Source organism: Zea mays, chromosome 1, assembly GCF_902167145.1.
Source record: "Zea mays cultivar B73 chromosome 1, Zm-B73-REFERENCE-NAM-5.0, whole genome shotgun sequence".
NCBI classification, from domain to species: Eukaryota; Viridiplantae; Streptophyta; class Magnoliopsida; order Poales; family Poaceae; genus Zea; species Zea mays.
The window spans coordinates 300,677,670-300,705,546 of NC_050096.1; the positions used below are offsets into that span (position 1 = coordinate 300,677,670).

General features: G+C 49.1%; 5 protein-coding genes across 6 annotated transcripts; 3 read left to right on the top strand and 2 right to left on the bottom strand.

Moving 5' to 3' along the window:
- The first annotated feature begins 890 nt into the window (after positions 1–890).
- Positions 891–5,542, top strand: LOC100279389 (uncharacterized). Its single transcript, NM_001152402.1, is given in 6 exon segments — positions 891–1,262; positions 2,800–3,125; positions 3,261–3,396; positions 3,512–3,654; positions 3,741–3,864; positions 4,837–5,542. Coding segments are annotated over 6 exon segments (1,260 nt in total). The 5' UTR covers positions 891–1,204; the 3' UTR covers positions 5,310–5,542.
- An 837-nt stretch (positions 5,543–6,379) lies between these two features.
- Positions 6,380–8,953, bottom strand: LOC107325939 (alpha-expansin4). The gene is made up of 3 exons (NM_001320914.1): positions 8,639–8,953; positions 8,216–8,540; positions 6,380–7,050 (listed from the first exon to the last, which is right to left on the bottom strand). Exons 1-3 carry the CDS (start codon positions 8,808–8,810, stop codon positions 6,741–6,743), a joined length of 807 nt encoding a protein of 268 aa, NP_001307843.1. The 5' UTR covers positions 8,811–8,953; the 3' UTR covers positions 6,380–6,740.
- A 6,610-nt stretch (positions 8,954–15,563) lies between these two features.
- On the top strand, positions 15,564–18,506 carry LOC103644258 (scarecrow-like protein 30). Its single transcript, XM_008667465.4, has 2 exons — positions 15,564–16,096; positions 16,187–18,506. The coding sequence occupies exon 2, from the start codon at positions 16,373–16,375 to the stop codon at positions 18,308–18,310; it is 1,938 nt and encodes a 645-aa protein (XP_008665687.1). The 5' UTR covers positions 15,564–16,096; positions 16,187–16,372; the 3' UTR covers positions 18,311–18,506.
- Positions 18,507–22,658: 4,152 nt separating this feature from the next.
- LOC100282579 (NAD-dependent epimerase/dehydratase) lies at positions 22,659–24,937 on the bottom strand. 2 transcript variants are annotated; one of them, XM_020551607.2, is made up of 8 exons: positions 24,708–24,937; positions 24,142–24,413; positions 24,010–24,046; positions 23,806–23,903; positions 23,657–23,718; positions 23,472–23,555; positions 23,215–23,338; positions 22,659–23,067 (listed from the first exon to the last, which is right to left on the bottom strand). In XM_020551607.2, the coding sequence occupies exons 1-8, from the start codon at positions 24,766–24,768 to the stop codon at positions 22,948–22,950; spliced, it is 858 nt and encodes a 285-aa protein (XP_020407196.1). In that variant the 5' UTR covers positions 24,769–24,937; the 3' UTR covers positions 22,659–22,947.
- Positions 24,938–25,044: 107 nt separating this feature from the next.
- Positions 25,045–27,325, top strand: LOC103644257 (rRNA large subunit methyltransferase E). Its single transcript, NM_001374611.1, has 6 exons — positions 25,045–25,186; positions 25,273–25,359; positions 25,472–25,534; positions 25,626–25,727; positions 26,498–26,756; positions 26,901–27,325. The coding sequence occupies exons 1-6, from the start codon at positions 25,109–25,111 to the stop codon at positions 27,008–27,010; spliced, it is 699 nt and encodes a 232-aa protein (NP_001361540.1). The 5' UTR covers positions 25,045–25,108; the 3' UTR covers positions 27,011–27,325.
- Positions 27,326–27,877: the final 552 nt, after the last annotated feature.

Sequence of the window (27,877 nt, forward strand, 5' to 3'; positions counted from 1 at the left end):
TGTCTACAGCGCAGAGCGCTGAGCATCCCCCTCCCCTTCGTAGAGGCTGCAACTCTCTCCCTTGACCGCGCAACGCTGCCCCCTACAAGCCACTCTTTGAGCCGGCCCTCTTCTCTCTCTCCCTCAATCTAGCGTTTCACTGTTCACCCCCTACGACACTGTACTGTGGGTCCACGAGTAATTGTTAGTAGATAAAAAATTGATAGTTGATATAGAAAATGATATTTTATAGTGGTAGTGGGATATAGGGGGGTATTTAGGGGGAACCGTTGCGGGAGATGAAAGAATAGAGGGAAAAATAGGGGGAAAAGTAATATAAGGGGAAAAATTTAGGGGTAACGGTTGCGGATAGCCTAAGGCTGTGCGCAATGCATCCCCCTTCCCTTCCCCCTCCCCTTGCATGGGGGCTGTAGGGGGCACTCCACGGCCGCAGCGGTGCCCCCTACAGCGCCCCCTACGTGCTGGCCCCCTTCTCTCTCCCCCAGATTTAGCGTGTCACTGTTCATCACCCTAAACACTGTACCGTGGGTCCACGAGTAATTGTTAGTAGATAAAAAATTGATAGTTGATATAGAAAATTATATTTTATAGTTGTAGTGGGGTATAGGGGAGTATTTAGGGGAAACCGCTGCGGGAGATGAAAAAATAGGGGAGAAAAGTGATATAGGGGAAAAAATTTAGGGGTAACGGTTGCGGATAGCCTTAACTCCGAAGCGGGAAACGGTAACATCAGCGGTCCCCAACGCGGGGCCCACGCAGCAGCGTCCCGCCCGGTACCGTGCCTCTACGGCCGCCCGCACCAACTTCCCAGTTTTTTTTTCTCTGGGCTTTGGATGAGGCCAGCGAAACCCGCGGCGCCTTGCGCACACGCCTCCCTTGCCCGCCATTAACTGCCTCTCCCTCGCTCCTCTCGCTCGCTCGGCTCACTCCCTCTCCAAAGCGGCAGCCTCACGCAGTCACGCGCTCCACCACGCCACCTCCCTCCACCCCTCACTATATACTCACTCCTGCTGTTTTCCGTCCATCCGCCCACCGGTTCGCAGCCCGCGCCTCAAAACCCTAGCCCCGGGCGGATCGCGGGGCGCCTCCGCGGTGCCAGCGACGCGGCTCGTTTGATCCGATTGTTGGTCGAGCCCCGCCCTCGCTGCCGCGCTTCGCTCCGGCTGTGCAGGTGCAGCGGCGTGAGCACCGAGCACACTCGCGAATGGGGAACTGCTGGGGTGCGCGGATCAAGGATGGGAGCCCTCACCCTGGCGCCTCAGGTTCGTCCATCTTATCCTAGCCGTTGCTTGGTACCGTTGGTTCATGGGGCGATGCGATGAGGGTCTTCGGCGATCCGTGCTTGCTAGTTGCGCTCTACGATCAGGCGGAGGGGGTTTGAGATGTGAAAATTCCGGCTCGTTGCTACATGCTCGCGACACATGTATCTTTTTGCGAAATGATGTGCACTCGTCTGTGTGATGCGTTTTCCCCGGGGTGGGGATTTGACAACAGAGGGGAACTTTGATCGAATCAGGTATGCAATGGCATGCTGCTGATTGGGCTATTCCAGTGGGTCTTGTTCTGTTACATGATTCCAACCTTTCAGCTGTCTTGCCAACTTCAAAATGTCCAAGGAGCTAGAAGTGAGCCATCGCAATCGCTTTAGAGTGGTTTTGCTAAAGCGCGCTTGGAACCTGAGGCGTTGTACTTTGTAGGTCGTTCTGCAGTCTGCACTTGTGCAAAAAGAGCTTATCCTTTATAAGATGATAGTCATTACCTTATTTCTTAAGGTAATGGACGGGACATGTGCAGTGGTTCTTTCGTTATCCGCTCGACCGCTCGGTAGCACTTGCCCTCCTGAAATGACATTAATAAGTGACATGAGGTTGACTTCACTTAAAGAAATTTTATTACTACCTTATTAGATAGCAATGCTTTGTGTTGACCATCCACCTGCATGTGTAGTTCCAACCACCCTGTATTCTGTTTCTTGACCTAGGTGTAGGATCCAAGCAGGACCAGTACTGTGGCAGAGTAATAATTAGTATGACTTCTCTTGTAGCATTGTGTGTACAGTGTACCCCGGATGGCCACTGTTTGGCATGCTTATACTGTTGAGCATTGGTCTTCACTATTCACATTTTCCCTCTTGCTAAATATATCACACAAACAAAGGGAAAAATATTTCAGGAGTTGATTAATTGTTTCATGTTGTTATTATATTTTTATTCATTTGCTTAATGTACCGTGTAGATACGAAATTAGGAAAAGTACTGAAATTCTACCTTGATTTATTTTTATAGTGTCATGACAAGGCTAGTAATGTCAACCAATTCACATCAGATAGTCGGTTTCTATGACCTATTGATTAAATGTTTTGAGTAGTTAGTCACAGTTATATTAATGCCAACTTATATTGTTTTTTTCTCATAAAAGGCATGCATGTTTACTGTGTTATCATATGCCCACATCGGTTGCTCTTCACTAAAATGTTTTAGGATCCTCTAGGAAAATTGATTTCTGGAGCTGATTCTTCGACATCAACAATCCAGCAGTGCTAGATTTTTTGCCAAAGATGGCAATTGTTACTGCCTATAGCTGTCTGTAGGTTCTCTTGTCAATCTTTAGAGATGACCGGGCAATGATTTTCAATAGACGCTTAAGTGGATGTCTCTTCTGGGTAGTGATTGTTGTTATTTATATGGGCCTCAGATATATCGGTGCAATCTTATTCACCATTGGAACAATATGAGACTTTTGTTCGGTGTTTTCTTTTTACTCTTCCTGTTTAATCTTTACCAAATGCATGATCTGCAGGAATGTTCTCAAAGAGTAGTGGTAAGGATGGGAGTAGGCTTAGCGGCTGTAGTAGTCGAGCCTCTTCAGCTTCTATGCCACCAAGTGCGAAGACTGAATGTGAAATCCTGCGATCCGCCAATGTTAAGATCTTCACCTTCAATAATCTCAAGGCAGCCACAAGGAATTTCCGTCCTGATAGTGTTCTAGGTGAAGGAGGGTTTGGATCTGTCTATAAAGGATGGATCGATGAGAACACATTATCACCTTGCAGGCCTGGCACTGGGATTGCTGTTGCTGTGAAAAGACTCAACCATGAGGGTTTGCAAGGGCACCGAGAGTGGTTGGTGAGTATATTGCTATTCTATGCTATTGCCCTGTGAATACATGATTGTTCATGTTTTTTTTTAAAATTTTCCTCTCGTGTCCCACTTTTCTGTGCTGCCTTTGATTACTAACATAGATAAGTATTCCGTTCATAGGCGGAAGTTAATTACCTAGGTCAGTTCTGTCATCCCAACCTTGTCAAGCTGATTGGATACTGCTTAGAGGATGAGCACCGACTGCTAGTATACGAGTTCATGCCCCGTGGGAACATGGAAAACCATCTGTTTAGGAGTAAGTTACCCAGGACCTCGGTACCGAACTTTTATTTTTGTGTTCATATTATGATATTATTACTGTGATAGTATATCTTCTGATTTATTAATTGCTCTATGAATCCTTTGTGTAGGAGGCTCATACTTCCAACCTCTGTCATGGAACCTTAGAATGAAGGTTGCACTGGGAGCAGCAAAAGGACTAGCTTACCTTCATAGTGCAGAGGCAAAAGTTATTTACCGAGATTTTAAGACTTCGAACATCCTCCTTGACACAGTAAGTGAAAGAGAATCTGTAAATAGGGTACTTCATGCCAAGATTTGTTTGCTGTACTGAAATATGTACACTGTATCAATATGCAGGATTATTCTGCGAAGCTTTCTGATTTTGGATTGGCTAAGGATGGTCCTGTCGGTGAGAAGAGCCATGTGTCCACAAGAGTTATGGGAACATATGGTTATGCAGCTCCTGAGTATCTTTCAACAGGTGACATTTTTGACGTGCAGCTCTGTGTTTCCCCTCCAAATTTCTGTAATTTTGCTTGACAAAAACCTAGCTAATGGCGTACATATACATTAAATGACACATTCGATATAAAAATCCTAAACTCCTTAAAAATGGTAGGGTTGTATAAGCGGGCACTCCTAAGACCATACAAGAATATATTAACTGGATATTAGTTTAACATGTTCCAAGCAGTATTGTACTCATTAGCATAAGTACGATTCCAGTAAGTTTGTTCGTTTTGGTAGCCTGAGTTTTCGATCTGTATATACATGCAAAAGGGATCCTTTCTGGCTAAAGATGTCCTAAGGGCATAATGAATACCATAAAGATGCATTAGCTATTTATTACATAAAGGTGTTCGCGTATAATCAACATTAGCACCACATCTGGTACACAATCACATGCACCCATTATTTTGTTCCTAAATGAACAAATGTATATGTAAAAGGTAAGGAAAAATACAAGGAGGTTTTTTATTTTTTGTAAAATTAGGAAAAACGCTAGCCTTATTCACTGCAAGGCTCAACAGGAGTGTTTTTTATTTTTAAAATTAAAAGAATAGAATAAAAGAAGAGAAGATTGCCACCGTCAAACAGGGATCGAACGGCTGAAATTAAAAAGTTGATGTGGCTCTCCCTGTTGGCGTCTAGATGCACAGCTTTTATATATAACTAAATACCATAAAAATGCATTAGCTATTTATTACATAAAGGTGTTTGCCTATAATCAACATTAGCACCACATCTGGTACACAACCGCAGGCACCCATTAGCACCACATAAAGATGTCATTTTATGAATTCAATTTACCGCGCTTCTGGCTTTGGTGCGAATATGCAGTGGTTGTGTCTTGTTAGGAAAAGGGCGCCATTTTATTTTGCTAGCCTTGTATGAACAGCTCATTCAGTATGTGATATGGATCCCTTTCTTTGAACAATGCCACACTTTTCAGGTCACCTAACTGCAAAGAGCGACATCTATAGCTTTGGGGTAGTGCTTCTGGAGATGCTGTCAGGCCGCCGCGCCATCGACAAGAACCGCCCCCAGGGTGAGCACAATCTCGTGGAGTGGGCTCGGCCTTACCTCACACATAAGCGCAAGATATTCCGGATCCTGGATACGAGGCTGGAAGGTCAATACAATCTGAACGGTGCACAAACAATTGCTGCCCTTGCTCTCGAATGCCTATCCTACGAAGCTAAGATGAGGCCGACTATGGACGCTGTGGTTGCTATTCTAGAAGAGCTCCAGGGCTCTGGTGAAGCCGAGAAGAAGCTTCAAGAACCCAAGGCCGGAACCAAACAGGCACCTGCTGCTGTGAGTGCTAGCATGAGCAGCAGCCGCAAGCCTCGCCGGAAAAGTCTGGGAGACACAAAGGAGACTGTTGGTGTTCCAGATCCCAAACCATTGGCCCATTCTCGTTAGCAAGGAAAAGCATTGCCTGGTCAAGTCGTTAGCTAGACTGTAGCTCGCTTGTGAATATGCTATGGTCTGTGTATGTATGTTCAGAGGGTAATCGGGCTTTTGGCAACAGTCTTTTCGTCTTTATCATGAGCTGCTCGGTTCAGCCTGACTGGAACCTGTATGCCGAAACCCATGGCATCAGAGAGAGGGGGAGAGAGCTCATGTTCCGAGTCTTTAACTTATGTCTTCGCTACACAGGCTGCATTTGTTCCAGGTCATATAGGATGTTCAGTAGGCACATCAATGTGTCGCACCTAGGCCTGTGTCGCACGGTCGCACCCATGCTGTTGACTGTTGTGCAGCCGGGGGACGTGATATGATGTCGACGGGCGCTTTGCCGATCGAGATCTCCGGCGTGAGGGCCGTTGGCAGTCCCAGCTGCTCAGCTTGCCGGCCACAGCAATCTTCGATTCCTGCCTGTCTTCACGCCGCTGATCTTGGCCCCACCGCATCGCCTGATGACAGCAACCACGTCCACACCTCGCCTCGGTGTCATGGAAGAGTGGGAGTCGCGTTTGGCTCCCTCTACGGAGAGACGTCGACGCGTAACCAGCACCGACGAGGCATGCCATGTCCCGAACACGGCGTGGTCGGTGGCGCCGTCGCCGTCAGGAGCGCGACCCCTGGCGTCCGAACTCAAGCAAATAGACAAGACCGAACCGAGCAAAGCGGAAGGCCCTTGGCCCCCCGGTTCCCGCGGCGCGCTTTCGCTTTGTGCTTTATCCCTTTCACGGACTTCGATCTCGGCACACAAACGGAGGAAGGAGCCCTTTCTTGCCAGCAGCATTCACGCAAAAAGGGAACGGGGCAGAAACGCGAGCACATCAACTAACTTTCTTACTGGCAATGAACCATGATGTAGAACGAGATAGATAACAAATGTGTGTTCCTGTCATGGAGACAGACAGAGAGACACGGGACGGGACGAAAGAAGATGACGAGCAGCTGCGGGCTACGCTCACCGCGCTGCCACCAAATTGGAGCCGCAGCTCGGCAGCCACTTGAGCAGCTCACACAGAAACCCACCAGTCACCCCCAAGCCAAAGGCACAAACTTGATGCATAGAGAAGTGCTAGGGACCGAAGAGACGGCAATATACCCTGACAAACTCTAGAGAATCCCATCCACACATCTTGTTCAGAAGAAAAGACTCCATTTTTTCAGAGAGGACCTGGACCTGGGATTAAGGCGGGCGGAAGGCGTGACCTTAAAACAGGCATTGACAACACCCACCACCCTCTAACACAGTAACACGCGCTTAGTACTCCAGTAGCAGTAGTACGGTAGCAGGAGTGAGTAGTAATAATTACGTATAAGAAGAAAGAAAGAAAGAAAGAAAAGAGTTTTGGCTTCTTCTCCCAAGTCCCATCCCATCGCATCCCATCCCATGCATCAGACCCTGAAGTTCTTGCCCTCGAAGGTCTGGCCGAACTGCCAGGTGCTCGGGGCGGCGTTCCAGGAGGTGGAGGTGCGGCGGTCGCTGGCGGTGACGCGGAAGGAGAGCGCCTGGCCGACGAGGATGGCGTTGGACTGCCAGTTCTGGCCCCAGTTCCTGGACATGGGCAGCCACCCGGTGCTGGCCGCCTTGACGCTCGCGCGCACCACGTCCCCCGCGCCGGCCACGTTCGTGATCAGCACCAGGTTGAAGTACCGGAAGCCGTTGATGGTGAACCGCACCCCGCCGGACTTGCGGCACGGCACCCTGCAGCGCCAGCGGCAGCGGCGAGACGAGTTGTTAGTGATACTTTTGCTCCCAGTAAAACACTATGGTTGGTACTGCCACTACTACTACAACACAAGCAGGTCGTTGATATTGCGTACTACTATACGGCTGGGGCAGAACGGGAGATGCCACGTTCCTGTGCGTGCGGGTGTCTGCCTGCCGGTGTGCCCCCCGACGGCCAAAGTGTGAAAAAAGGTCAAGAGCCTGCGCTGCCCTACCAGTACCAGCGTGCTGTCGTCTACTGTTCCTACCACTGCCACCACCACCAAGGTAGTAGGGTGCCTTTTTTGAGGCTTCTCTGGGCGTTTTTCCCTGTGGCCCGGTCGTCTTTCTTTTCTCGAAACCCCGTGCTCCACTATGCACCACGCGGTTTCTTTTTTTTTTTTTAACGTAGTACTGCTGCTGCACTACCGCTACACGCAACGAGAAAACTGCAGAGAGACGGCGGATTAGACGCCCCAAATTACAAATAGAAAGCAGCCTTCCGTCTCTTTCGTCAGAGAAGGGCTACTGGTACTGCTCTGCTGCTTCTACTACTAGCACCGGACGCCCTACCCGCCCGTCCCCGGCTTCCATCCCATGTGACCTGCCGGAACGTGGCACTGGCACCATGCTTGCGCGTGTATGGAAGAAACTGCACCACACACACCAGCCTGGCTGCCTTTTATCACGTACTATACTAGTAATACCACAGGATTTCGGGTTGCAGTTGCAGGCTTGCCGCTTTTACGCCATTTTGGGCCTCCTTTGGAACAAGGGAAAAGTGAAGGAATTTTAAAGGATTAAAACCCTATAGAAAGTTTTCCTATGTGGTCCTTTGGAACAAAGGATTGAGTTGCAACAAATCCTATAAAATTCCTATGGAATTGAGCATTGTAGTGAGATTTTGGAGGTTTTTTAACATGAGGTCCAACCTCTTGAAAATTTTCCTGTGGAATTGAAGGTGACATGCAACTCTATTCCTACATTTTTTCCATCCCTATGTTTTACTAATCCTCCATTCCAAAGGAGGCCTTGGTGTAGTAACTGCCCGCCCGCCCGCGCCGTGATCGAGAACCGAAGCGACGCGGAATGAATGGGCATGCCCGTGCAGGTAAGGCCACTACCACAGCGGGCGTCGAGGAATCTGTGCTGTCTGTCTTACCGGCGGTAGGAGACGGGGACGATGCCGGCGCGGTACTCGGCGATGTGGAGGAACATGGGCATGGCGAGGTCGAAGTGCGGGCGGGGCGGGTTGCACCAGCCGCCGTCGTCGGAGGGGAGCGCGTAGTTTGGCGGGCAGAAGTTGGTGGCCGTGACCAGGATGGAGGGCCTCCCTGGCCGGCACCACCGCCACCCGGGCTGCTCCTCGCACCTGATCTCGAAGCACGCGCCGCAGCGGAGCCCCTCGTCGAACAGCGCCGTGCTCAGCGCCGCGTTGTTCACGCCGTACCCCTGGCTGTACAGGTTGCCGTACCCGCAGGCGCCGCCTGCAGTGCCAGGTTTCCTTTCGTTTCATCAGCCAGACGACGTTTCTTTTGTATGTATGTATATGTATGTGTATGTATCCATGGATGGACGTACGTACCCATGGTGCCCGAAGCGTCGCTGCCGCCGTAGAACGTGGCGTGCGCGCTCTGCCAGCCGCCGCCGCCGCCGACGTACACGCCGGGAATGCGGGCGGCGGCGGGGGAGAGCGTCATCGCCGCGGCCACCACCAGCAGAAGCAGAGGCAGAAGCGGCGCCGGCATTGCCGCCATCACACTCCCTGAGTCCTCTCCCTCGCCTGCCGGTACAGGAAGCAGGACGGGCGCTGTCAGAGTCGGTGCTGCGGGCCCAGGCAGGCAGGCAGGCGGGCGAGCGAGCGGTGGCGACGGCGGCACAGGCCGGGAGCGGAGGTGTGGGGAGGGGCGAGTGGGAACGGCGGAGGGCGGGGTCGTATTTATGGAGGCACGAGGCAGAGCAGCCGATACTGGCGCGCGGGCCGGGGAGGAAAAGCGGACGAGAATGCGCGATTGATTGCCGGATTCAGCAGCTGATGCCGGGCCGGGAGTGCCGGTGGCGTGGTGGTACGTGTGCAGCTGCTGCTGCTACAGTGCCAGGCTGCTAGTTCTGCCCTTGCCTGCCTCGTCACGCAAACGGAGGGCAGTTGGGACCTTTCATTTCACTGCTTTTTCTATTTATTACTATAATTATTAAGTGTACTCTTTTTTTACTAGGAGTATGCATAATGGATTGGAATTGGATGCCGTGGGATGGGATCGTGACCATGCGTCTCATTCCGACCGTCTGAAGTAGCAGCGGTACACACTACAACTCGATGGCGTTTGCCGCGGCGCTGTCGAGTGAAAACCGTCACGCGCACAGTGGCCTGTGATCATGCCGCCGGTTGGACGGGAAGGGACGCCGGGACCCACGGATAGTTAACCTCGTTCGTTTACAATACAACGACTTGTCTCTCTCTCTCTCTCTTTCTTTGTCCCTGTCAGGGTGTGCTGTGTTTCTAAACGGGTCGTGAGACAATTCCCTGCGCCGACGTCCGGGAGCCAGTTTCTAGACCATTCCCGTAACAAAGCTGCAGAGTGTTGACCATTCCCGTGATTTGGCCGATCATTTGGTCGTGCCCCTTTTCCCCTCCTCTTTGCCGTGCCGGCGGCCCGGCCCCATGACCCACATCCATCCGAACGGGGGGAGCACCATGATTCGGGGCGCCGGACCATGAGGCACGCTGCAGGCAGACGGCCTGGTAAGTGGCCAGTGGCGAGGGGTAGCACGGCCGCGGCGGAGGCATGGTCTCGCTCACGGCTCACGGCTCACGGCTCAACCGCGCGGCGGGGAGACCAAAAGGCGGTGGCCCATCGGCGCCCGCACTGTACGCACGTTATCCGTGGGCGTGGACCGTCGGTTGGGTGGCCCTGGCCGCCGGCCGCGCTTTGCGTCCATCGCAAGTTGTGCGCCGCTCGCGCTCTGTCTGTCTGTCTGTCCCAGGCTCTGCTCTCCTGGCCGGTGGTGGCCGTCCTTCTCTTTCTCTCCGGTACCGCCTCTGACGGCGCGAGTGAGCCGGCTTTTCGCGTGTTCCTTTTTCCCGCAATGTTCCTGGAGGGTCCCCTGCCTGCATGTCTGCCGCCTGCCGACGGCCGGAGGTGTCCCTTTTCGCGGCGGCCGGTGCCTTTTGCTCCGCCAGGCCGTTCTCTGTGCCTGTGTCTGTGTGCTTCGCCTTCGCACGGCTACGATGGACGATGGCGTTGAAGTCACGGAGCGCACGGCATCGTATTGTCACCGGCACCGGCATGCATCGCTACAAGTGCGTGTGTGTATGCCGCGCATGCCTCCGGTCGGTCACCCCATCGGCAGACGATTGGAAAATGGAAACCAGTGTTGCCTGCGAGTCGCAGACTCAACGCGTGCCACGTAGCTAGACTGGACCAGGTCACCACGCAGACACAGGGTTGGTGTGTCAACTTAAATCTGACCATGCATGCTGCAAATGCAGCGCAGCCGTGAGCAGGCAGCAGCTCGTCTGTTCGAAATCATGGACGGCTCGGCTCGTACGTGGTAGATGATGCGGGCGGAGCGCACAGTGGTGGTTGGCCGGGCCCCGGCCCCGGGCTCGAACTTCGTCTCTGCTCTGCATGCGACGCGCAGCGCAGGGGCCAGAGGCCGTACGTACGTGCTAGTAGCGCCGTGACACACGTCACGTGCTGACTGGCTGTACGACGCACGCGCGCGGATCAATCGCCTAGCGCTACCAGATGACATGACACTGGCTGAGCTCTCACGGTGGTTGCGCCGCCGGTACCAGAATGTGAAGTGTCGCGGCGCGTGTTTTTTAGCGTCACGGGCCGTTTAGGTTTAGCCCGACGCCACGCACAAAAGGCAGTTTTGGCCGTCGACCACGCACAAAAGGCCGTTTAGTATCGTTTCCCGACGCGCCCACGTCCGAGGCGATGATGCCGGCGGCCTGGAGCAGATCACCTCTCGACTGCGGCACGGCACGGCGGCCGTACAGCGTTTTACCGGCAGCGGCAGGGCGACGGTTACCTAGCTCAACTGGCAGAGACCGTGAACGCGACTGCGGCACGCAGACACCCCCGGCATTTGCGGAGGAAATCGCACGGCGGTCCGGTCTGTCTGTTTGGCTTTGGCTTGCTTCGGTTGAGGGGTTTCGCTGCCCGCGCCCGTGCCCCCCGGGGCCGTGAATGCGATGGCGACGGTATCGGGGTACCTGGTGAGTGGGCGCGGCGAGGACGCGTCGTCCCGTGCCACTGCCACCCGTACGTACTATACCCGTGCCATGGCCATTGGCCAACGGCTTCCTTGGCCGCGCCAGCGGGGCGCGTGCGTGTCTTTGGGTTCGACGTCTCCCCCTCCCCCCCGCTGGTCCGGCGTGGATCGCCGGCTGCACCGGCGGCTCGGGGTCGTCAGGTCAACTCTGAGCTCCGACCGTTTGCAATCTCTCACTGTGCCAGTGCCGCCACTGCTTGTTCGGCTCAATCATTTTTTTGCAAGGTTATTGGTCAGCTGTACCCTGGACCCTGGAGTAGTAAGTAGGTTTACCAGGGTTGTTGCGGCCTCATAAAAGGAGGAGTAGGCCATATCTATCCTCCACACCATACTCTAGTCTCTAGTGGAGTGGTGTGCGTACGTACAGTACATCCTCCAACTAGCCAGTCCCGTAGCCATGTGAGCTTTGTCGTCGTGGCGCGAAGCAAAGCAGCACCCAGCAGGCAGCCGCCAAACGAGAGTCACACGCACAGCTCGCGGCACTTAACAGTGCGCGAGAGGACCTGCCGACGCCAAACAAGAGTCGATCTGACAGTGGCCTGTGGGTGGATGTGGACAGACAGACAGACCAAGGCGGTTCGGCGTCTTGGAACCCGCGCCGCGAACACGTACGTTACAGACGGAAGCATGCTCCGGTCCGGCCGTCCGGGTCCGGGTCCGGGTCCAGCGGTGATGTTGAGACAGCGAGTGCGAGGAAGAAGAAACGGTCCGGAACTGCGGCTGGGCTCGTTTGTTCTGCCCCCCCCCCCACCCCCAGGGGTCGCCGCTCTGGACGGAACAGCGGCACATGGATGGCGCCCGCCAAGTTTCCATGCGGTTGTTGTTGTTCACACGCCGTCGTGATCGACTCGTCGCTTAGTACTGTCGTCGGTGTCAGTTGCAATACAACCCATGTGCAGTGGGACGAGACGGAAAAGGTGTGTGCGCAGCGCAGTGCTCAAGTTCAGAACTCAGCGCTTGACGCTCGAGTCAGAGAGATTCGGGACGCTCTCTCGGTAGACGACTCGGTGTCGGTGCTCAGTACCCAGGTGATCCGTGCATGGGAGTATTCGGTCGTCTGCCTGCTTGCAAGACGCCATCCACCCACCCACCGGCGGACTAGGCGTTTGGCGCCACCTCCTTGTAGTTGTTGGCTTGGTTAATTGGACGAGCCGGGTGCTCGAAGGCCTGCCTGCCTCGTCATCTTTTTGCTGCGTCATGGGAATTGACCCGCGGTGAGACCAATCCAATCCAATGATGCCCGCCGTGACCGACCTCACGCCAGATACCGCGCGTACGGAGTCAGAGCTGGCACAGTCGCATGTGCATTGACCCGACGAGAAGAAGATAATCACAGATGGAGCGGACACAAAGCCACAGCCCACAGCGGCACAGCACGCGGCTCAAGTCAGCCGTTAGCCGGTGGCGGTACGTGTGTGTCAGTGTGGGCGGGCGGCGGCGCGGTACGGCCGGGACAAGCGTAAGCGCCGCCGCCGCCTGCCTGCCTGCCTGCCGCACACGTCGCGGAGCATCTAGCTAGCTAGCTGTGCGTCTCTGTCAGGCAGCGAGTCGGCCCCGCTCGCCGCGTCAGATCGGTGGACGAGGACGCGTGGTGCGCTGGCGCCGCGCCGTTCGTCGCCTGCAGCAAAAGCTACTGGTGTGGGCAGTTGGGCACCGCATTCATCTATCACGCACCAGGTTCTCAAATGGTTCGAGTTGAGATTTAGGGGGGTGTTTGGTTTTAGAGACTAATTGTTAGCCCCTCCAATTTATTCCACTCTAGTCACTAAATTATCAAATATGGAAACTAAAATAGTGTTATAGTTTCTATATTTTACAATTTATAGACTAAAGTGAAATAAAATGGAGGGACTAAAAATGAGTCCCTAGTAACCAAACACTACCTTAGGTGGTGTTACAAACTGTTTCACCCGATGACTGTTAAAATAAAAAAAAAATCACGCAAGGAATAGAGTATCGTGTGATTAAAAGCTCGAGCTTATTTTAGAAGGTGTGCTCTTATATGTTTACAAATGTTTTGAACTATATATGAGTTTCTGCTTTCTAGATTCCCGAGAAGCCACACATATCTCCGAGGGATCCAATTACAAACAAATTCAGTAAAGATTTCTAAAAAATATCCTAGCGCTTTAGTTTCATTTAAGATTGAGGAATAAGCACACACATTTTCTTTCCATAGATTCATAATCCCCTTCAAACAATTTAAATCTGTTACACAGATATATGGCTGTTTTTATACAAGAAACATTATATGTAAATGAGTTTAAGAAACCTCTAACTATGCTTGAGGACAATTCCCTGTGTCTTGCTCTAGATTACATGCGCTTGGTCGGTTGTCTATTGAAGGAAAGATGTTTTAATGGCTAGACATGAGAGTTATTTGAGCCTTGGAGGTAGATTGGTGCTTATCAACTCTAGATTGAGTAATCTAATGGTTTATGATATACTCCCTCCGTCTCAGGATATAAGACGTAATCACTTTTTATTCTTGTCCCACAATATAAGACGTGCTCTCTCTATGCATACGTATATCGATGCAGTGGTATAGAGACAATTAAATGCATTTTTTTGGTCTTTGAACCAGATGTGGTTACGCCTTATATACTGGGACGGAGGGAGTATTCAATAAAAAATGTACCATTCAACTTTTGCAGAATTAGATAACTAGTTCATTTAGATGCCATGACATCCAAATGAACTAGTTGTCTGGTTTTGCAAAAGTTAAATGACATTTATACAATTAATCCTTTTTGATATGGCGATATGCCTTTTACCTTCGACATCTATTGGAAAGATGGATAGTGCTAGAAAGCGTTTTTTTTGGAAGAGGGAAATATCATTTGATTAGATGGACTAAGATCACTAAACCTAGCTAAGAAAAAAAAGATTAATTACATACTTGTCACCCTGTTTTTATAAAATTAGATAGGTAATTCATTTTGATGTCATTGAGCGACATGAAAATAAACTACTTTATAACTCTTTAAATTTGGAGTGGCATACTTCTAATTAACCCCAAACCAGATATATTTACTTAAGCAGCAGGTCTACGGTGTCGGCCAATGAAAAATCCACCATTTTTTTGGCATACTAGATGGTGTGGCTATAGGTTACTTTAAAGACACACTTTTCTCATTTTTTTTAAAAAAAACGAGGACCGTGATTGTTCAGTTGAAGCCATGAAATATAAAAACTAGAGCCTCATTTTTAGGAGATGGCTACGTGAAGATTTACAGAGTCAGCTTAGAAGATTGCAAGATATCGTTCTAAAAAATAACGATGGCCAGTTGGTAATTGCGAGTGAGATAAATCTGGAAATTTCCCTAAGAAACTGTTTTGTATGGGCAAAGTTTTAATATAATCTAAAAAGGCAAAACAACCGTGGAGTGAAGGTCTTCACGTGGTTGGTATTACAAGATAGAAGATACCCTCTTCGTTTTTTTTATTTATCACGTTTTAGTTTAAAATTAAACTAGCAGATGATAAATATTCAAGAACGAAGGTAGTACTTACTATTCTCTCTAAAGATAATCTCTGTACGAACAGTACATGAAATTATGTTGCTGCAGGCGTTATGGTGTTATTGTTTCATTGCACCTTATTTAATTGAAGGCTGAGTTTGAATCTTAGTCGTTGACTCTAAGGTTCATACTAATCTAATCAGTAGAACACACATACTTTTATGTTTTATTAAATAAAATCTATTTATATAATATATAGAAATAGTAGCAGTGTATTATTTCATCATGACAAGGCCACAAAGGTGAATCAAGCGCCTCACGTTTTTTTAAGGAATCAGCAAGCGCCTGTGTGGTAGGTTGCAGCAAGCGGCTGAGCCAAAGCGGGTCATGAATCACTGGGCCGCTTGTGCTCGGCTCCTCTCGGCTTTGTTTCGTGGGCCAGAAGACCGGACCACGGGCCGACAGAAGTGTCGCGGTACCGGCCAGGCGGCCAGTTTCGTTCCGTTTCGTACTTCGGCCGTGGATCACGTTCACCTGGTTCTGTGGTCAACTTCTCGGGTAGGCATCCGAGTGACCGCGTCCCCTGGAGTTCAGCTCACACGGTCACACCTCACACCACTCACCCTGATCTGTGGCCCCAACCGGAAACTGTCACGATCGACGCGACGCGACTCGCGCCGAGTCGGTACCACGCATCGTATTCGTAGAGGGAAAAAAAAATCAACTAGGAGTAGGAGGGAAGCCCCTTCCCTACCATGACGTCTGGCCACTGACGTGCGGGGTAGACTCAGACTGACCCCGCACGTCAGTGCCCCATATCCCTGTCCATGCAGCTGCGCCAGGCGGCAAACCAACCAGCTCTCGTGCGCAGAAAATCCCGCGCCGTTCCCCACGCGTCACCGTGGTGCGCCGCCCCCTTCCTCTCCCGCTCCCCTCCACCTCGACTACCAAAACACTGATCCGGTCGCTGATTCGCTGGTGCTGCTGCAGTTTAGGCTAAACAAATCACCCAGTTGACGAAGAGGGAGCTGCTGCCGCGGTCCTGGCCCAGCTCGAGAGAAGTCTTTTGGTCTTGGCCTCTTGCTGCCGCTGCCCCCCAATCGGCGCCGCTTTGCTTCCTGGTTTCCGCAAGGTTCCACACATCAGCATCCGAGACTTGGGATGGAAGGCACGGCGTCTTCTTGGAGCCGCGACTAGGGTGGGAAGGAAAGTTACTTGCTGCCGTCTTCGCGGTCTTTGCGCAGGCAGGGTAGAGCCGGAGATCAGAGATCTTGATGCAGACAAGTCCTTCGGCGTGCAGGGTAAATATCGCCTCCTTTTTCTTCAGATATATATGCTTGTCGGCGAAGTCCTTCGGCGTTCCGATCATCAACTTTTCTTCCAATTTGTAGTTCTCTCTAAGCGGAATCCTTGTGTTCTTGAGAGAGAGAGAGAGAGAGAGAGAGAGAGAGAGAGAGAGAGAGAGAGACTCAGAAAGGTAGCGCAGAGGTGAGATTTGTAACCTGTAATAAGTGACTTGTGGCGCTGAAGATCGAAAGTCAGAGAAATCTTGTGGATACAAGCTCCACCTCCAAGGAATGATAATGGACCCTCGTCCTCGTGACGATCCCAACCTCGGTGCTCGATTGCCCACCCCAAATCCACCCGCACCTCACATGATTAGCTTCTCCCTCCAGCAGCCACAGCTTCAGTTCTTCCCTTCGTATGGATTCCACGGCCACAGCCACAGCTCTCCTGTCAGCTCGCATCCATCTCCACCCTCGGCCATGCCTGGCTGCACCACGCCAAGCCCGGCATCGACAACCACAACCGAGCCAGACAGCGTCGAGGATTTTTCCGAGACTGTTGCTGACGACGCGGTCCTAGCATACATCAACCAGTTCCTTCTTGAAGACGAGGACGAGGAATCCTATCCTATTACCAGCGCGCCTGTGGAGGATTCAGCACTCCTCGCCGCCGTCGAGAAACCATTCGTCGACATCCTCGAGTCTGCCAAGCCTATCGCAGCACAGGGCTATGAAGTAAAGTCTTGGATCACTGATGACTGTGATTCTACAGGAAGCGGAAGGTTTCGCGATGTGGTCACAAGTAGTCTGCCTCGTGAAATGGTGCGGGAGGGTTTAGTTGGTGCTGCTCATAAGGGTCAGAAGAACCCGCGTGACGAGGACATGGAGATGGAGGGGAGGAAGAGCAAACAGTCGGCACTGTGTGACGAAGAGACTGTCCGGGAGATGTTTGACAAGGTGCTGTTGTGTACCGACAAGAACTGTGAGTTCCACTCACCAATGCCAGCCGATGCACAGATCAGCGGGGGATATGTGAAAGGATCTAGAAATAAGCGAGGGCGAAGGAAGGGGAGATCAGGTTCTGGTGCAGAGGAGGAGCCAGTTGATCTCACAACCCTACTCATACATTGTGCTCAGGCCGCGGCTATCGACGACCACAGGAACTCAAGCGAGCTGCTGAAACAGATCAGGAAGCATTCCTCTGCTACTGGAGATGCTGGCCAGAGATTGGCACACTACTTCGCCGATGGGCTGGAGGCTCGCCTAGCTGGCTCTGGCAGCAGCATCTACCGTTCGCTTGCTGCAAAGAGAACTTCCACTGGTGATATACTGAAGGCGTTCAGTTTGTATGTCAAAGCATGTCCGTTTAGGATACTATCACACTATGTCGCAAACACGACCATCTTAAACGCTACGAAGAGCGCCACAAGGCTGCACATCATAGACTACGGGATAATGTATGGTTTCCAGTGGCCAGTCCTCATGCAGCGGCTCTCAAAGAGACCTGGTGGCCCCCCGTACCTTCGGATCACTGGTATAGACTTTCCCCTGTCAGGATTCCGCCCTGCAGAGCGTGTTGAGGCGACAGGGCGGCGGTTGCATGAGTATGCCCGTATGTTCAATGTCCCATTTGAATACCAAGCCATTGCTGCCAAGTGGGATACTATCCAAGTTAAAGATCTCAACATGAAGAGCGATGAGTTCGTCGTCGTTAACTGCCTCTACCGGATGAGGAACATGATGGACGAGACGGTGACGGATGACAGCCCGAGAACGCGGGTTTTGAACACAATCAGAAAGCTGAATCCCCATCTGTTCGTTCATGGGATCGTCAATGGTACTTACAATGCACCCTTCTTCGTGACGCGGTTTAAGGAGGCTATGTTCTTCTTCTCTTCGATCTTTGATATGCTCGAAGCGAATGCCTTACGGATGGATGAGCATAGGCTGCTGATAGAGAGAGAGTTCTTTGGCCGGGAAGCTGTCAATGTGATTGCCTGTGAGGGCACAGAGAGGATTGAAAGGCCAGAGACCTACAAACAATGGCAGATGAGAAACCTCAGGGCAGGCTTCCGGCAGTTAGCTCTGGACAGGGAGATAATGAAGAGAGCAAGGTACAAGGTAAGCAAGAGCTATCAGGGGGATTTCCTCGTGGACGAAGATAACAAGTGGATGCTACAAGGTTGGAAGGGTCGTATCATATATGCACTTTCAGCATGGACTAGCTAGACTTGTAAATATTAGTGAGCTACTGAGCTGCTTAGCTGACCTCTTCCATTAATTTCTTGATTAATCACCATTTCATTTTGCTGTATTATGTTTACGTTGTTGAATCTAGCCCTCTTTTAGAAACCAAAGTTTTGTATGTTTGAATTGGCTGCAATAATAGAATCTTGTCCGTGTCTGCCTGACATATTTGTGTTAATAGTGTAAGAGGTGTTTCTCTATCTTTGTTCCTGTCTTTGGAAAGAAGACACTGTTTTGTTCGTTGAATCAGTAGCACCATATCTTGAGTAAAAGAAGTTGAGGCTCAGCTGAAAACTCTTACAAACTCATAAACTGCTTTGCCATTTAATCTTTTGTGGTGAAAGGGTCTCTAGCTTGGTGGGTAAGGTTTCTGAGTATCACCTCCAAGTTCGGGTTTGATTCCTTTTAGGGGCGAATTTTTCGGTTTGGTTAAAAAAAATCCTCTTGTGCTTCATCCGCTCTCGGGTTACGATGTCCTGTACGCCACAATTTGGTTGGACCGTTGCAGAGTGGATGGTTAACGTCGGTCCATTAGTGATGAGAGGTCAGAGTTCGAGGATTTTCTCGGTCAGGACCAATGTTTTGTTCTCTTTTTAGCCATCAGTGAATTGTATGCATCCTTGAGTGCCAACCCTAGACATTAATATCAGGAGGACGGCCATTCCCTCGGTTGAGTTTTTATTTAATATTTTATGATGTTACGTCGATGAATTCTGACCCTCTTTCGTGAGCAAAGATGTTGATGTTCAATTTGACTGCATTAAATATAACTTCGGCGTATCTGCCCGACATATTTGTGTAACATGGTAACAAAATATACTCTCTTCTATCATATATAATATAGTATGTGTCGCAGTGTAACAATACCAGCAGTGGCAGATACAAGACTGAAATTAAGGAGGTGCTATCGTGCTAGTGTAACAAAAATATAGCATATATGTAGCACATGAGTAGCAAGAAACATTATGTAATATACCACTGAGTTGCTACTTGTTAGCCATAGACAGTGATACGAGTAGTAGACAATATTATTATGTGTTTACTCATGGCTTGAGAACGTTCGATTTATTTCATGGCCTGCGCTTATTGTTAGCAGAGATATTTAGTTTATTTTTTCTAGCCATTCAGCTAAAAAAGAAAAAGGATGAATTGTTACATGTGGTACCTAGGACCAGGGGCGCGTAGGGGTACGCTCGCCCTGGCTGCGCCCCCTGGATACTAGGTATCAAAAGTATCTAGTCTAAGAGATTTATAGAGTTAGAAATAGAGCGAGGAGCGTAGGCCCGACTTGCTGGATCTAGAGTACCACATGAGTCATGAGTGATTTATAAAGGTTCGAGCTGTAGAAGCGTAATATCTTATGTTCTATATATAGTTGATGAATTTATAAAGACAGAGGTGAAGAAGATTACATACTCAGAATTCACATGAGTTAGATGGTCGACTAACCTTTTCTTTACTTTCGTTCTAGTGAGATTTCTAGGCTAACGGGTCTCTAGTTCACCTTCGTCTATAAACACTTGGTTTAGCTTAACCTGTAAAATTGAAACGAGTTTCCCTAGGCGTAAGTGTTCATATGGGTTTGAATCTGTTTCTACGTTACTCTAATCCTTCCTTTTATAATACAAGTAGGAAGAGAGTTATATATCTACTAGACAATGGACTCTGTCTAGCAAATGTTTAACTACTCTTATCTTATCGCAGACATGGAATCGTACACACACAGTGCACGTCTTGGCTGCCCCGTACTGTCAAACATGTCTTGTTGCAATGGCAGATACGTTCTGTTGCAGTGATAGATGTTGGAGTCAACATCCTTGAATATGACGTAGTTGGTAAATGATGTAGTTGTATATACTTTATAATTGAAAAGAAAATGGAATTTAAGCCATTCTATATTTGAAAGGGAAATAGGCTTACACCTTTTCTTAAAATGATTTTGGTGGTTGAATTGCCCAACATAAATAATTGAACTAACTAGTTTGCTCTAGATTATAAGTTTTACAGGTGCCAAAGGTTCAACACAAACCAATAAAAGTCCAATAAAGGGTTCAAATAAAAAGAGCAAAAGACAACCCAAAGGCAGCCCTGGTCTGGCGCACCGGACTGTCCGGTGCACCAGGGAGTTCCACTCCAAACTTTCCACCTTCGGGAATTCGGGGAGGCCGCTCCGCTATAGTTCACCAGACTGTCCGGTGTAGCACCGGACTGTCCGGTGTAGCACCGGACTGTCCGGTGTGCCAAGCGGAGCAACGGTCGTCCGCGCCAACGGTCGTCTGCAAAGGAATAGTGAAACGCTACAGTGCGCGCCTGCGCACGCAGAAGTCAGAGCAGGCACCAGAAGGCGCACCGGACAGTGAACGGTGACTGTCCGGTGCACCACCGGACTGTCCGGTGGCCCCGTTGTCAGAAACTCCAACGGTCGGAACCCAACGGCCTGGTGACGTGGCTGGCGCACCAGACAGTGTCCGGTGGTGCACCGGACTGTTCGGTGCGCCATACGACAACATCCTTCACCAACGACAATATTGGTGGTTAGGGCTATAAATACCCCCCAACCACCACACTTCAATGCATCCAAGTTTTCAGCCATCAAACCTAATACAAGAGCTCTAGACTTCATTCCAAGACATAAAAAAGAGATCAAATCCTTTCCCAAGTTCGGAATCACTCCAGACAAATTAGTGACTAGAGAGAGACTTTTGTGTTCTTTTGAGCTCTTGCGCTTGGATCGCTTTTTCTTCTTCCTCTATTCTTGTTTCCAACTCACTTGTAATCAAAACAAGAGGCATCAATTGTGTGGTGGTCCTTGTGGGGACTTAGTGTCCCGTTTGATTGAGAAGAGAAGCTCACTCGGTCTAAGTGACCGTTTGAGAGAGGGAAAGGGTTGAAAGAGACCCGGTCTTTGTGACCACCTCAACAGGGAGTAGGTTTGCAAGAACCGAACCTCGGTAAAACAAATCATCGTGTTCATCCGCTTTATTTCTTTGTTGATTTGTTTTTCCCTCTCTTTCGGACTCAAACTTAATTCTAACGCTAACCTCGGCTTGTAGTTGTGCTTAAACTTTATAAATTTCAGATTTGCCTATTCACCCCCATATAGGCGACTTTCAATATTGGTTTAGTGTTTGATGACCATCACAACTTAATGAAGTAACTGGTTTGCCAAGTAGTTGGGTGCAGGTTCATAAGAATGAATATAAAGGATTCAGTGTGAGAAACAACTGAAAACTCTGTGAAAAAGAGCATATTTTGGAAGAATGGAGTTTTGAGTGGTTTGAGTGTTTGGTTAAGTTCTAAAAGGACATAGGAACATTTTTAAACACATTAAAATGATTAAAATGTTCAGTATGCAAAAAAGTGTTTCAGGAGCTAAGTTTGAAAGAAGTTGAGCAATTGAGTTGAGATGATCAAAACCATGAAGACCTATGACTTAGAGTGGTTGGATAGACTAAACATATATTTATCTAAGTGATAGAAACACTCAAGAGTGTAGCCAAATGAAGACAAGAGAGCCCCAAAAGATTTAGGTGCCGTTTGGTTCACGGAATATAACGTAAATGGTAATGGTAATGATTCACACTCGAATACCGGCGGTAACAAGTTTGAATAAGCGGGTATCCATTTTTAATGTGGATCAATTACGGTTGGACTTAAACAAACATAATTTAACGTTATCGGTTACCTATTACGTTACCGATATATAAACCAAACGGCATCTAAAGCCTAAAACCTAAGTCTTGATGTGTTTGTACTCGGGTTCTTCCAAAATCAAAGGCTTTCGGTCATCTAGGGTTAACGTTTGGGCTTTAAACCTGACTCTGATACCATTATAGAAGTGTGTGATCTTCTTTTACCGAAAAACTTAGAACCGAGAGATAGAGGAATCACCTTCAGGGTTAGAGAAGATCGACGATATATGTGTAGAGTGTTGGGCTTTGAGGAGGGCTCCAACGAGGCTGGCGTCAAGTCATTGTAGTGGTGGCAACAACCTCTCTTACTAACCGTGCTAGTGCATATCAAATATGTATAGTTGTTAGGATGAGGAGGTAGGATGAATTTTGGTTCATTTGCCGGTCATTTTTATTTTTATAGCACGGTGTGAAGGAAAACCATAACTAATGCAGTTGTTGCTTCTCTGATCAAGACACGAGAAATCTGGCTCGATCATCTGAAAGTCCGGATGAGATCAACCCAGCGCAATTGACTAAGGAAATGCCCATACCTGTTTTGTTCATAGAACCATCAGGATGGCTGCAGCTTTCAGCACTAATTTGTAGAGGAATTACTAGCATAATATGCATCGGAACTTTGGAGGACGTTGCAGAGGTGAGTAACTGTGCCTGGATAAATTGTTCCCAACAATTTATGCAAACAGGGTTCCAAATAACTTGTTTTAATGGCTGTCAACAGTTCACACAATTGGCAACCAGACGACATTCAGCAGTGTACAAGCAAACAATGCACCATAAAATGGATTGATACAAGCTACCTGGTTGCAATTGCACCAAACCGCAGCTCCAACAAGCTACCTGGTTGTATCTCCAGGACAAGCCCACGATAAAATGGATTGTGACACCATAAAATCTAGAACTCGAGTAGGCTTCTCAGCAGCTCGCTCAAAACCGAGCAGTGATCTGGGAGAACAGTGCCCTAAAGTCCTTTGTTGGCGTGCCCACACCTTCAGGCTTTGAGGCCAAATCAAATGCCTTGAACTTGGCCTCTTCGTACTGCAGAGCCTATTATCAGAGAAGAAAAGGGATTAAAATCAGAATGGCTGGCTCACCATGCTGTCCAATGGACCTTGGACCATGAGTATACTCCGTACATGATAACCAGATGCTTTCAGACAGATCTATATAGATGGTGGTTTAGAGCATATATACCTGGACACAAACCTCAGCCACATCGGCTCTAGGAATCGACTTTGTGTCAGTCTGGAGAAGTTCATCGTCTTTCCCCACAAGTAGCTCTCTCACTCCTCCGTCCTTGTCTTGTAGACCTCCTGGCCTAAAATTTAAGGCACAGAAGAAAACAGCATCAGATTATGCAACAGAGAAGGAAACAAAATTGGAGATTTTCTTTTGTATTAGCCTCATGCGATTTCCAGGCTTTACACTAGAAATGTACTATATTATTGTACAGGAAGTTTTTTTTTTTCAGTTGTCCAAAAACAAGGATCAGCACGTTGTCCCTTGGAGTCCTCCAGGTAAATGCCTCTTTGCTTCTTTAGACGTGCAAAACAAAGAGAGTAATCTACTGAAGGGAGGCTACCATAACAAAAAGAAGCAGAATTTTATTTGGTTCTAAATGTTGTGTATTATGTACCTTATGATTGTATAAGGGATTCCACTGTCTGCCAAATACTGTTCTGCTTTGCGCTTCCATACCTATAGCAGATATATGCAATAATCAAGATCCCACTTCTACAATTTGTGAATAGTAGTTGCCTATGGAAGAGCCAAATTTTAGCTTACCAGTATATTGCCATTACCCATGCTGTTCAGCGGATGGTTAGGATTTGTTCCTCCCATAGATCCCACCAGCACAATATGCTTCACTCCAGCAGCTTTAGCTGCCAATATAGGTCCAAATTAACAATCATTATTTCATTTACGTTCTGAAAAATATGAGCTACCAAAAAACCAGAAAGTGAAACACTGAGCAGAATTAACACATACCAGCATCGATCTGATTCTTTTGGCCAACCCAATCCACCTAAACAACCACAACCAATGTTATCACAAACTAAACTGTCCAATAACAAATTCGACTAATTGGCATACAAGCTTGGACAAGACTCATCAACCCACCTGTTCAGGGTACATTCCGTCTTCGTAGTAGAACTCGGGCCGTCCACCTTTGCTAGGGTCGAAACCCGGTTTCATTTTCGGGGCAGCACTGGTGAGGATTATGAGCGCATCCACACCTTGTACAGCAGGTGCTAGACGATCCGCGTCTCTTATGTCAGCAACGTAAACATCACCGGCTGCCCCAATCTTCTGCTTGCTCTCCTCTGTCCTGACTAGCCCTCTTGCCACGAACTGCTCAGACCTCTCTTTCAGTTTGTTGTAGACAATTTGGCCTAAGATCAAGTTAACTCCAGCGTGAGCAGTGAATGCAAAGAGAAACACTATTGCAGAAATTGCTACAGACCCATTACAACCTCACTACCATAGTAGAGGAATTGAGCTCCCAAAAAAAAAAATCCAAGGCTGTTCCCATTTGGACCACAATTCCCTACCCACTCTAGGCTCTAGCCAGCCAAATTCCCCATCTCAGCAGCATTGAACAACAGGTGAATCGACTAAGTATCTCTCTGGTTCTTCCCTTCACTGAAGCACCCACGGCGGCTGCGAGCTGATGGGGAAGGAGCTACCTGTGCGGCCGCCGGCGCCGGTGACGAGAACGGTTGGACGGGAAGTGGCCGAATCCGCCATGACTTCTGGCGACGATTCAATTCGTGCTGGACACCAACCCCTTCTCGCTGCTCGGTGTTGTAGATAACCTCGGCGGCAGCCCGGAAGTGGGTTTGAGAATCATCTAGAAGGTCGTGCCGATCCGACAGGCCGCAAAAAAGCCAAGAAGAGGCGCGAGGGCGCGCGGCTCGGAGAACGTCCACGTCACCCTTGTCGCAGTAGTAAGCCCACACGAACCAGCCCAGGCCCAGCCCATGCAAGGCCCGCGCTGCGCTAAACTCAGAGACGGGAAACGGGAAAAGAAAAGAGGGCTAAAAACCTAGCAATCCCCTCCTCGCCGTAGCTGTCGGACGAGGTAACCATGGCCGCGGGGGGCACCGCCGACTTCTTCTACCGCGAGTCGCAGCGTCTGGGCTACGTCGCCCGCTCTGCGTTTAAGGTCAGCTGAGCTCCCGCGTCCACCCTGAGTCCCTGTTGTTATCTCTTCCCCTTTAATTACGCTGAGCCGTTGCTTTGCTGCTGCAGCTGATCCAGATGCAGAAGCAGCACAAGCTCATCGCGCCGGGCGCCGCTGTACTCGACCTCGGCTGCGCCCCCGGCGCGTGGCTTCAGGTGAGCGTCCGTTACTCCTCCTCGTCTCTTCGAGCTCCTGAGTACGCGATCAGTCCTCATTCCATTCCCATATGCCTGTGATTAACTTGCTCGATGTGGCTGCCGCTTGCAGGTGGCTTGTCAGAACCTGGGTCCCCTCGAGAAGGGTGGCATTGTCGTCGGCGTCGATGTTAAGGTCAGTTGGCGGTCGAATTGTCATTAGTGTGCGATGATTGTCGCTGGATGGGTGGTTTGTCTGATCCAGTAACTCGGTTGTTGCAGAGCAGAAGGTGAAAGTGCCCTCTGCGCACTGTGACTCACGGGTCAGGACGGTCTGTGCAGATGTCATGACGCTGATGAAGCGGCAGGCTCGGGCAATGTCGCCACAGGTTCGAATCATTGATCGTGTTTGGTGTGGTTGAATACTTTTGCTTGGGTGATGATTGCTAGAACAACAAATAGTGCGGCATATTGGACAGTTAGGGCTAGTTTAGAAACCTCATTTTCCCAAGGAAAATTAGTTCATTTTCCCTTGGGAAAATAGGAATCACTTGGGAAAATGGAGTTCCCAAACTAGCTCTAGTTTGGATTTTACTGAATCTCATATTTGGTCTGACTACTTGTTTTGTGTGTATAACTCGGGAAGGTAGTTCTTAGGTTAGAATTAGATAGATGGAAAGGTATGGATTCCTATATTTTCAAGAAAACTCGGAGGCAATTTCTATAGCGAGTAGGAACTAGAGATGTAATAATAATTGATAGTGTGAATACTAAATCGCTGACTATTGAACACAGAGCTGACTGTGATTCTGTATGAAATCATGTATCTATTCAGCCTTTATTGGTGAAATGAAAATCGCAATTGTCAGTTGTTAAGTTGAGAGAGTAATTACTCATGAGAAGCTGAGCTCACTTATTTTGTTCAACACTCTGCCCTCTGTTTGTGATTTACAGTAAGTCAACCCTCCCTCCTTGCTTATCTCCAATATTTAGGAGGATTCATCAATTCAAAAACCAATATTTCCCTTGGTTTCTAGCTTATGAAGTATGTAGAGGACAAAGCCTGGAGTTCAGTTATAGTATCTGTGTCCTGTGATCTTGTAATCAGTCCTAGTTGTAGTTTGATTGATGGATTCTAATATTTTATCCTCGTATACAGGAACGAGGATTCTCTGTGATACTGTCAGACATGTGCCCCCCAGTTTCAGGGATCACGACTAAAGATGGAGCTATATCTTGTGAGTTGGGCATGCGCGCTCTCTCGTTGGCAGTAGGGAAGATAAAGTTAAAAGATTCTAATTACAGTGATACCCTAGAGAAGTATCTGAGCTCCACTGAGCCTGAGTCTGACGAGGATGGCGTTCTTCGACGTGGAGGCAACCTGGTAGTGAAGTTTCTTGAGAATGAGGACATATCAGGTCATTATAAGTTCTGATCATTATGAGAAACGCTCTTGCACTCTTCCGCTAAAGCTTAAAATTAATTGTACTGTTTCATCCGACATAGTGACAGTTTGGCCCAGCTAAAACTGATTCCGACTGTTTACCATTGTGTTTTCGCAGGGTTTGGCAAATTCTGCAAGGTGAAGTTCAAGAAAGTATCGTTGTTGAGACCCAAGGCGACTCGACCTAGCTCGAGGGAGATCTACATGATCTGCGAAGGTTTGCGGTAGAAAGGAGGGCTCTTCAGAAGGCAAGCGAAGACTCCAAGAAGCTAGGTCAGTTGAGTTGCCCTGAACTGGGCGCTGTTAGTTCTAGCTGCTGGTGCAGGTGCTGGCTGATTGGCAATGTGATACAGCTGTTTGATGCTGATAGCCTCCCAGAGCAAGTTACCACAAAGCTTTGTGTGATTGAACCATGCTAGTAGTTCGTCTAGATGTTACCTGTAATAATTTTGTTGAACTGTGATACTAGTTCGTCTAGGAGAAACAAGCATTTGACTTGAGCCCTTTCTGAGAACCTGAAACACCCTTGCTTTTTATGTTGCAAATTTCCATTATTTCGGCCGGATCCTACGTATCTTGAAATCTCAAGGCCCGCTTAAGCTGTGCCCTGGCAAAAGCGAGAGCATTCGCGGGCCATGGGCCTGCTGGGCCGCCTCATCTTGCCAAGATAGATTTTGTTGAGAAACCCTAATGAAGGGTTATGTAGGCAAATACCGAATATAGCACCGAGGGCTATCGCGTCTCTATACATAGAACATGTACCCTTTATATGAAAAAGAGATCAGAAAGAGACCAGAGGCCCAACCCTATATTCAGTGTCTCGTGTGTTTCCTCTGTCGTGCTTATGGGAAGGGAGACATGTTCTCTACATCTTCTTGTGCCTCTACTGCTGACGGGAGGGAAGGGAGCGGATCTGGTGATCCGTGGTAACGTAGTTCGCAACACGTTATCAGCACGCTCTACCTCGACGTTACTGCGAGATCAGATCTGCATCAACTCTCCATCAAGCCGGCAGGTCTCTGGCCTAGCCGAACTGTCCTACGCGACATGCTTCGATTTATCTCTACGCAAACGGTATGTCTTACTATGTAGATT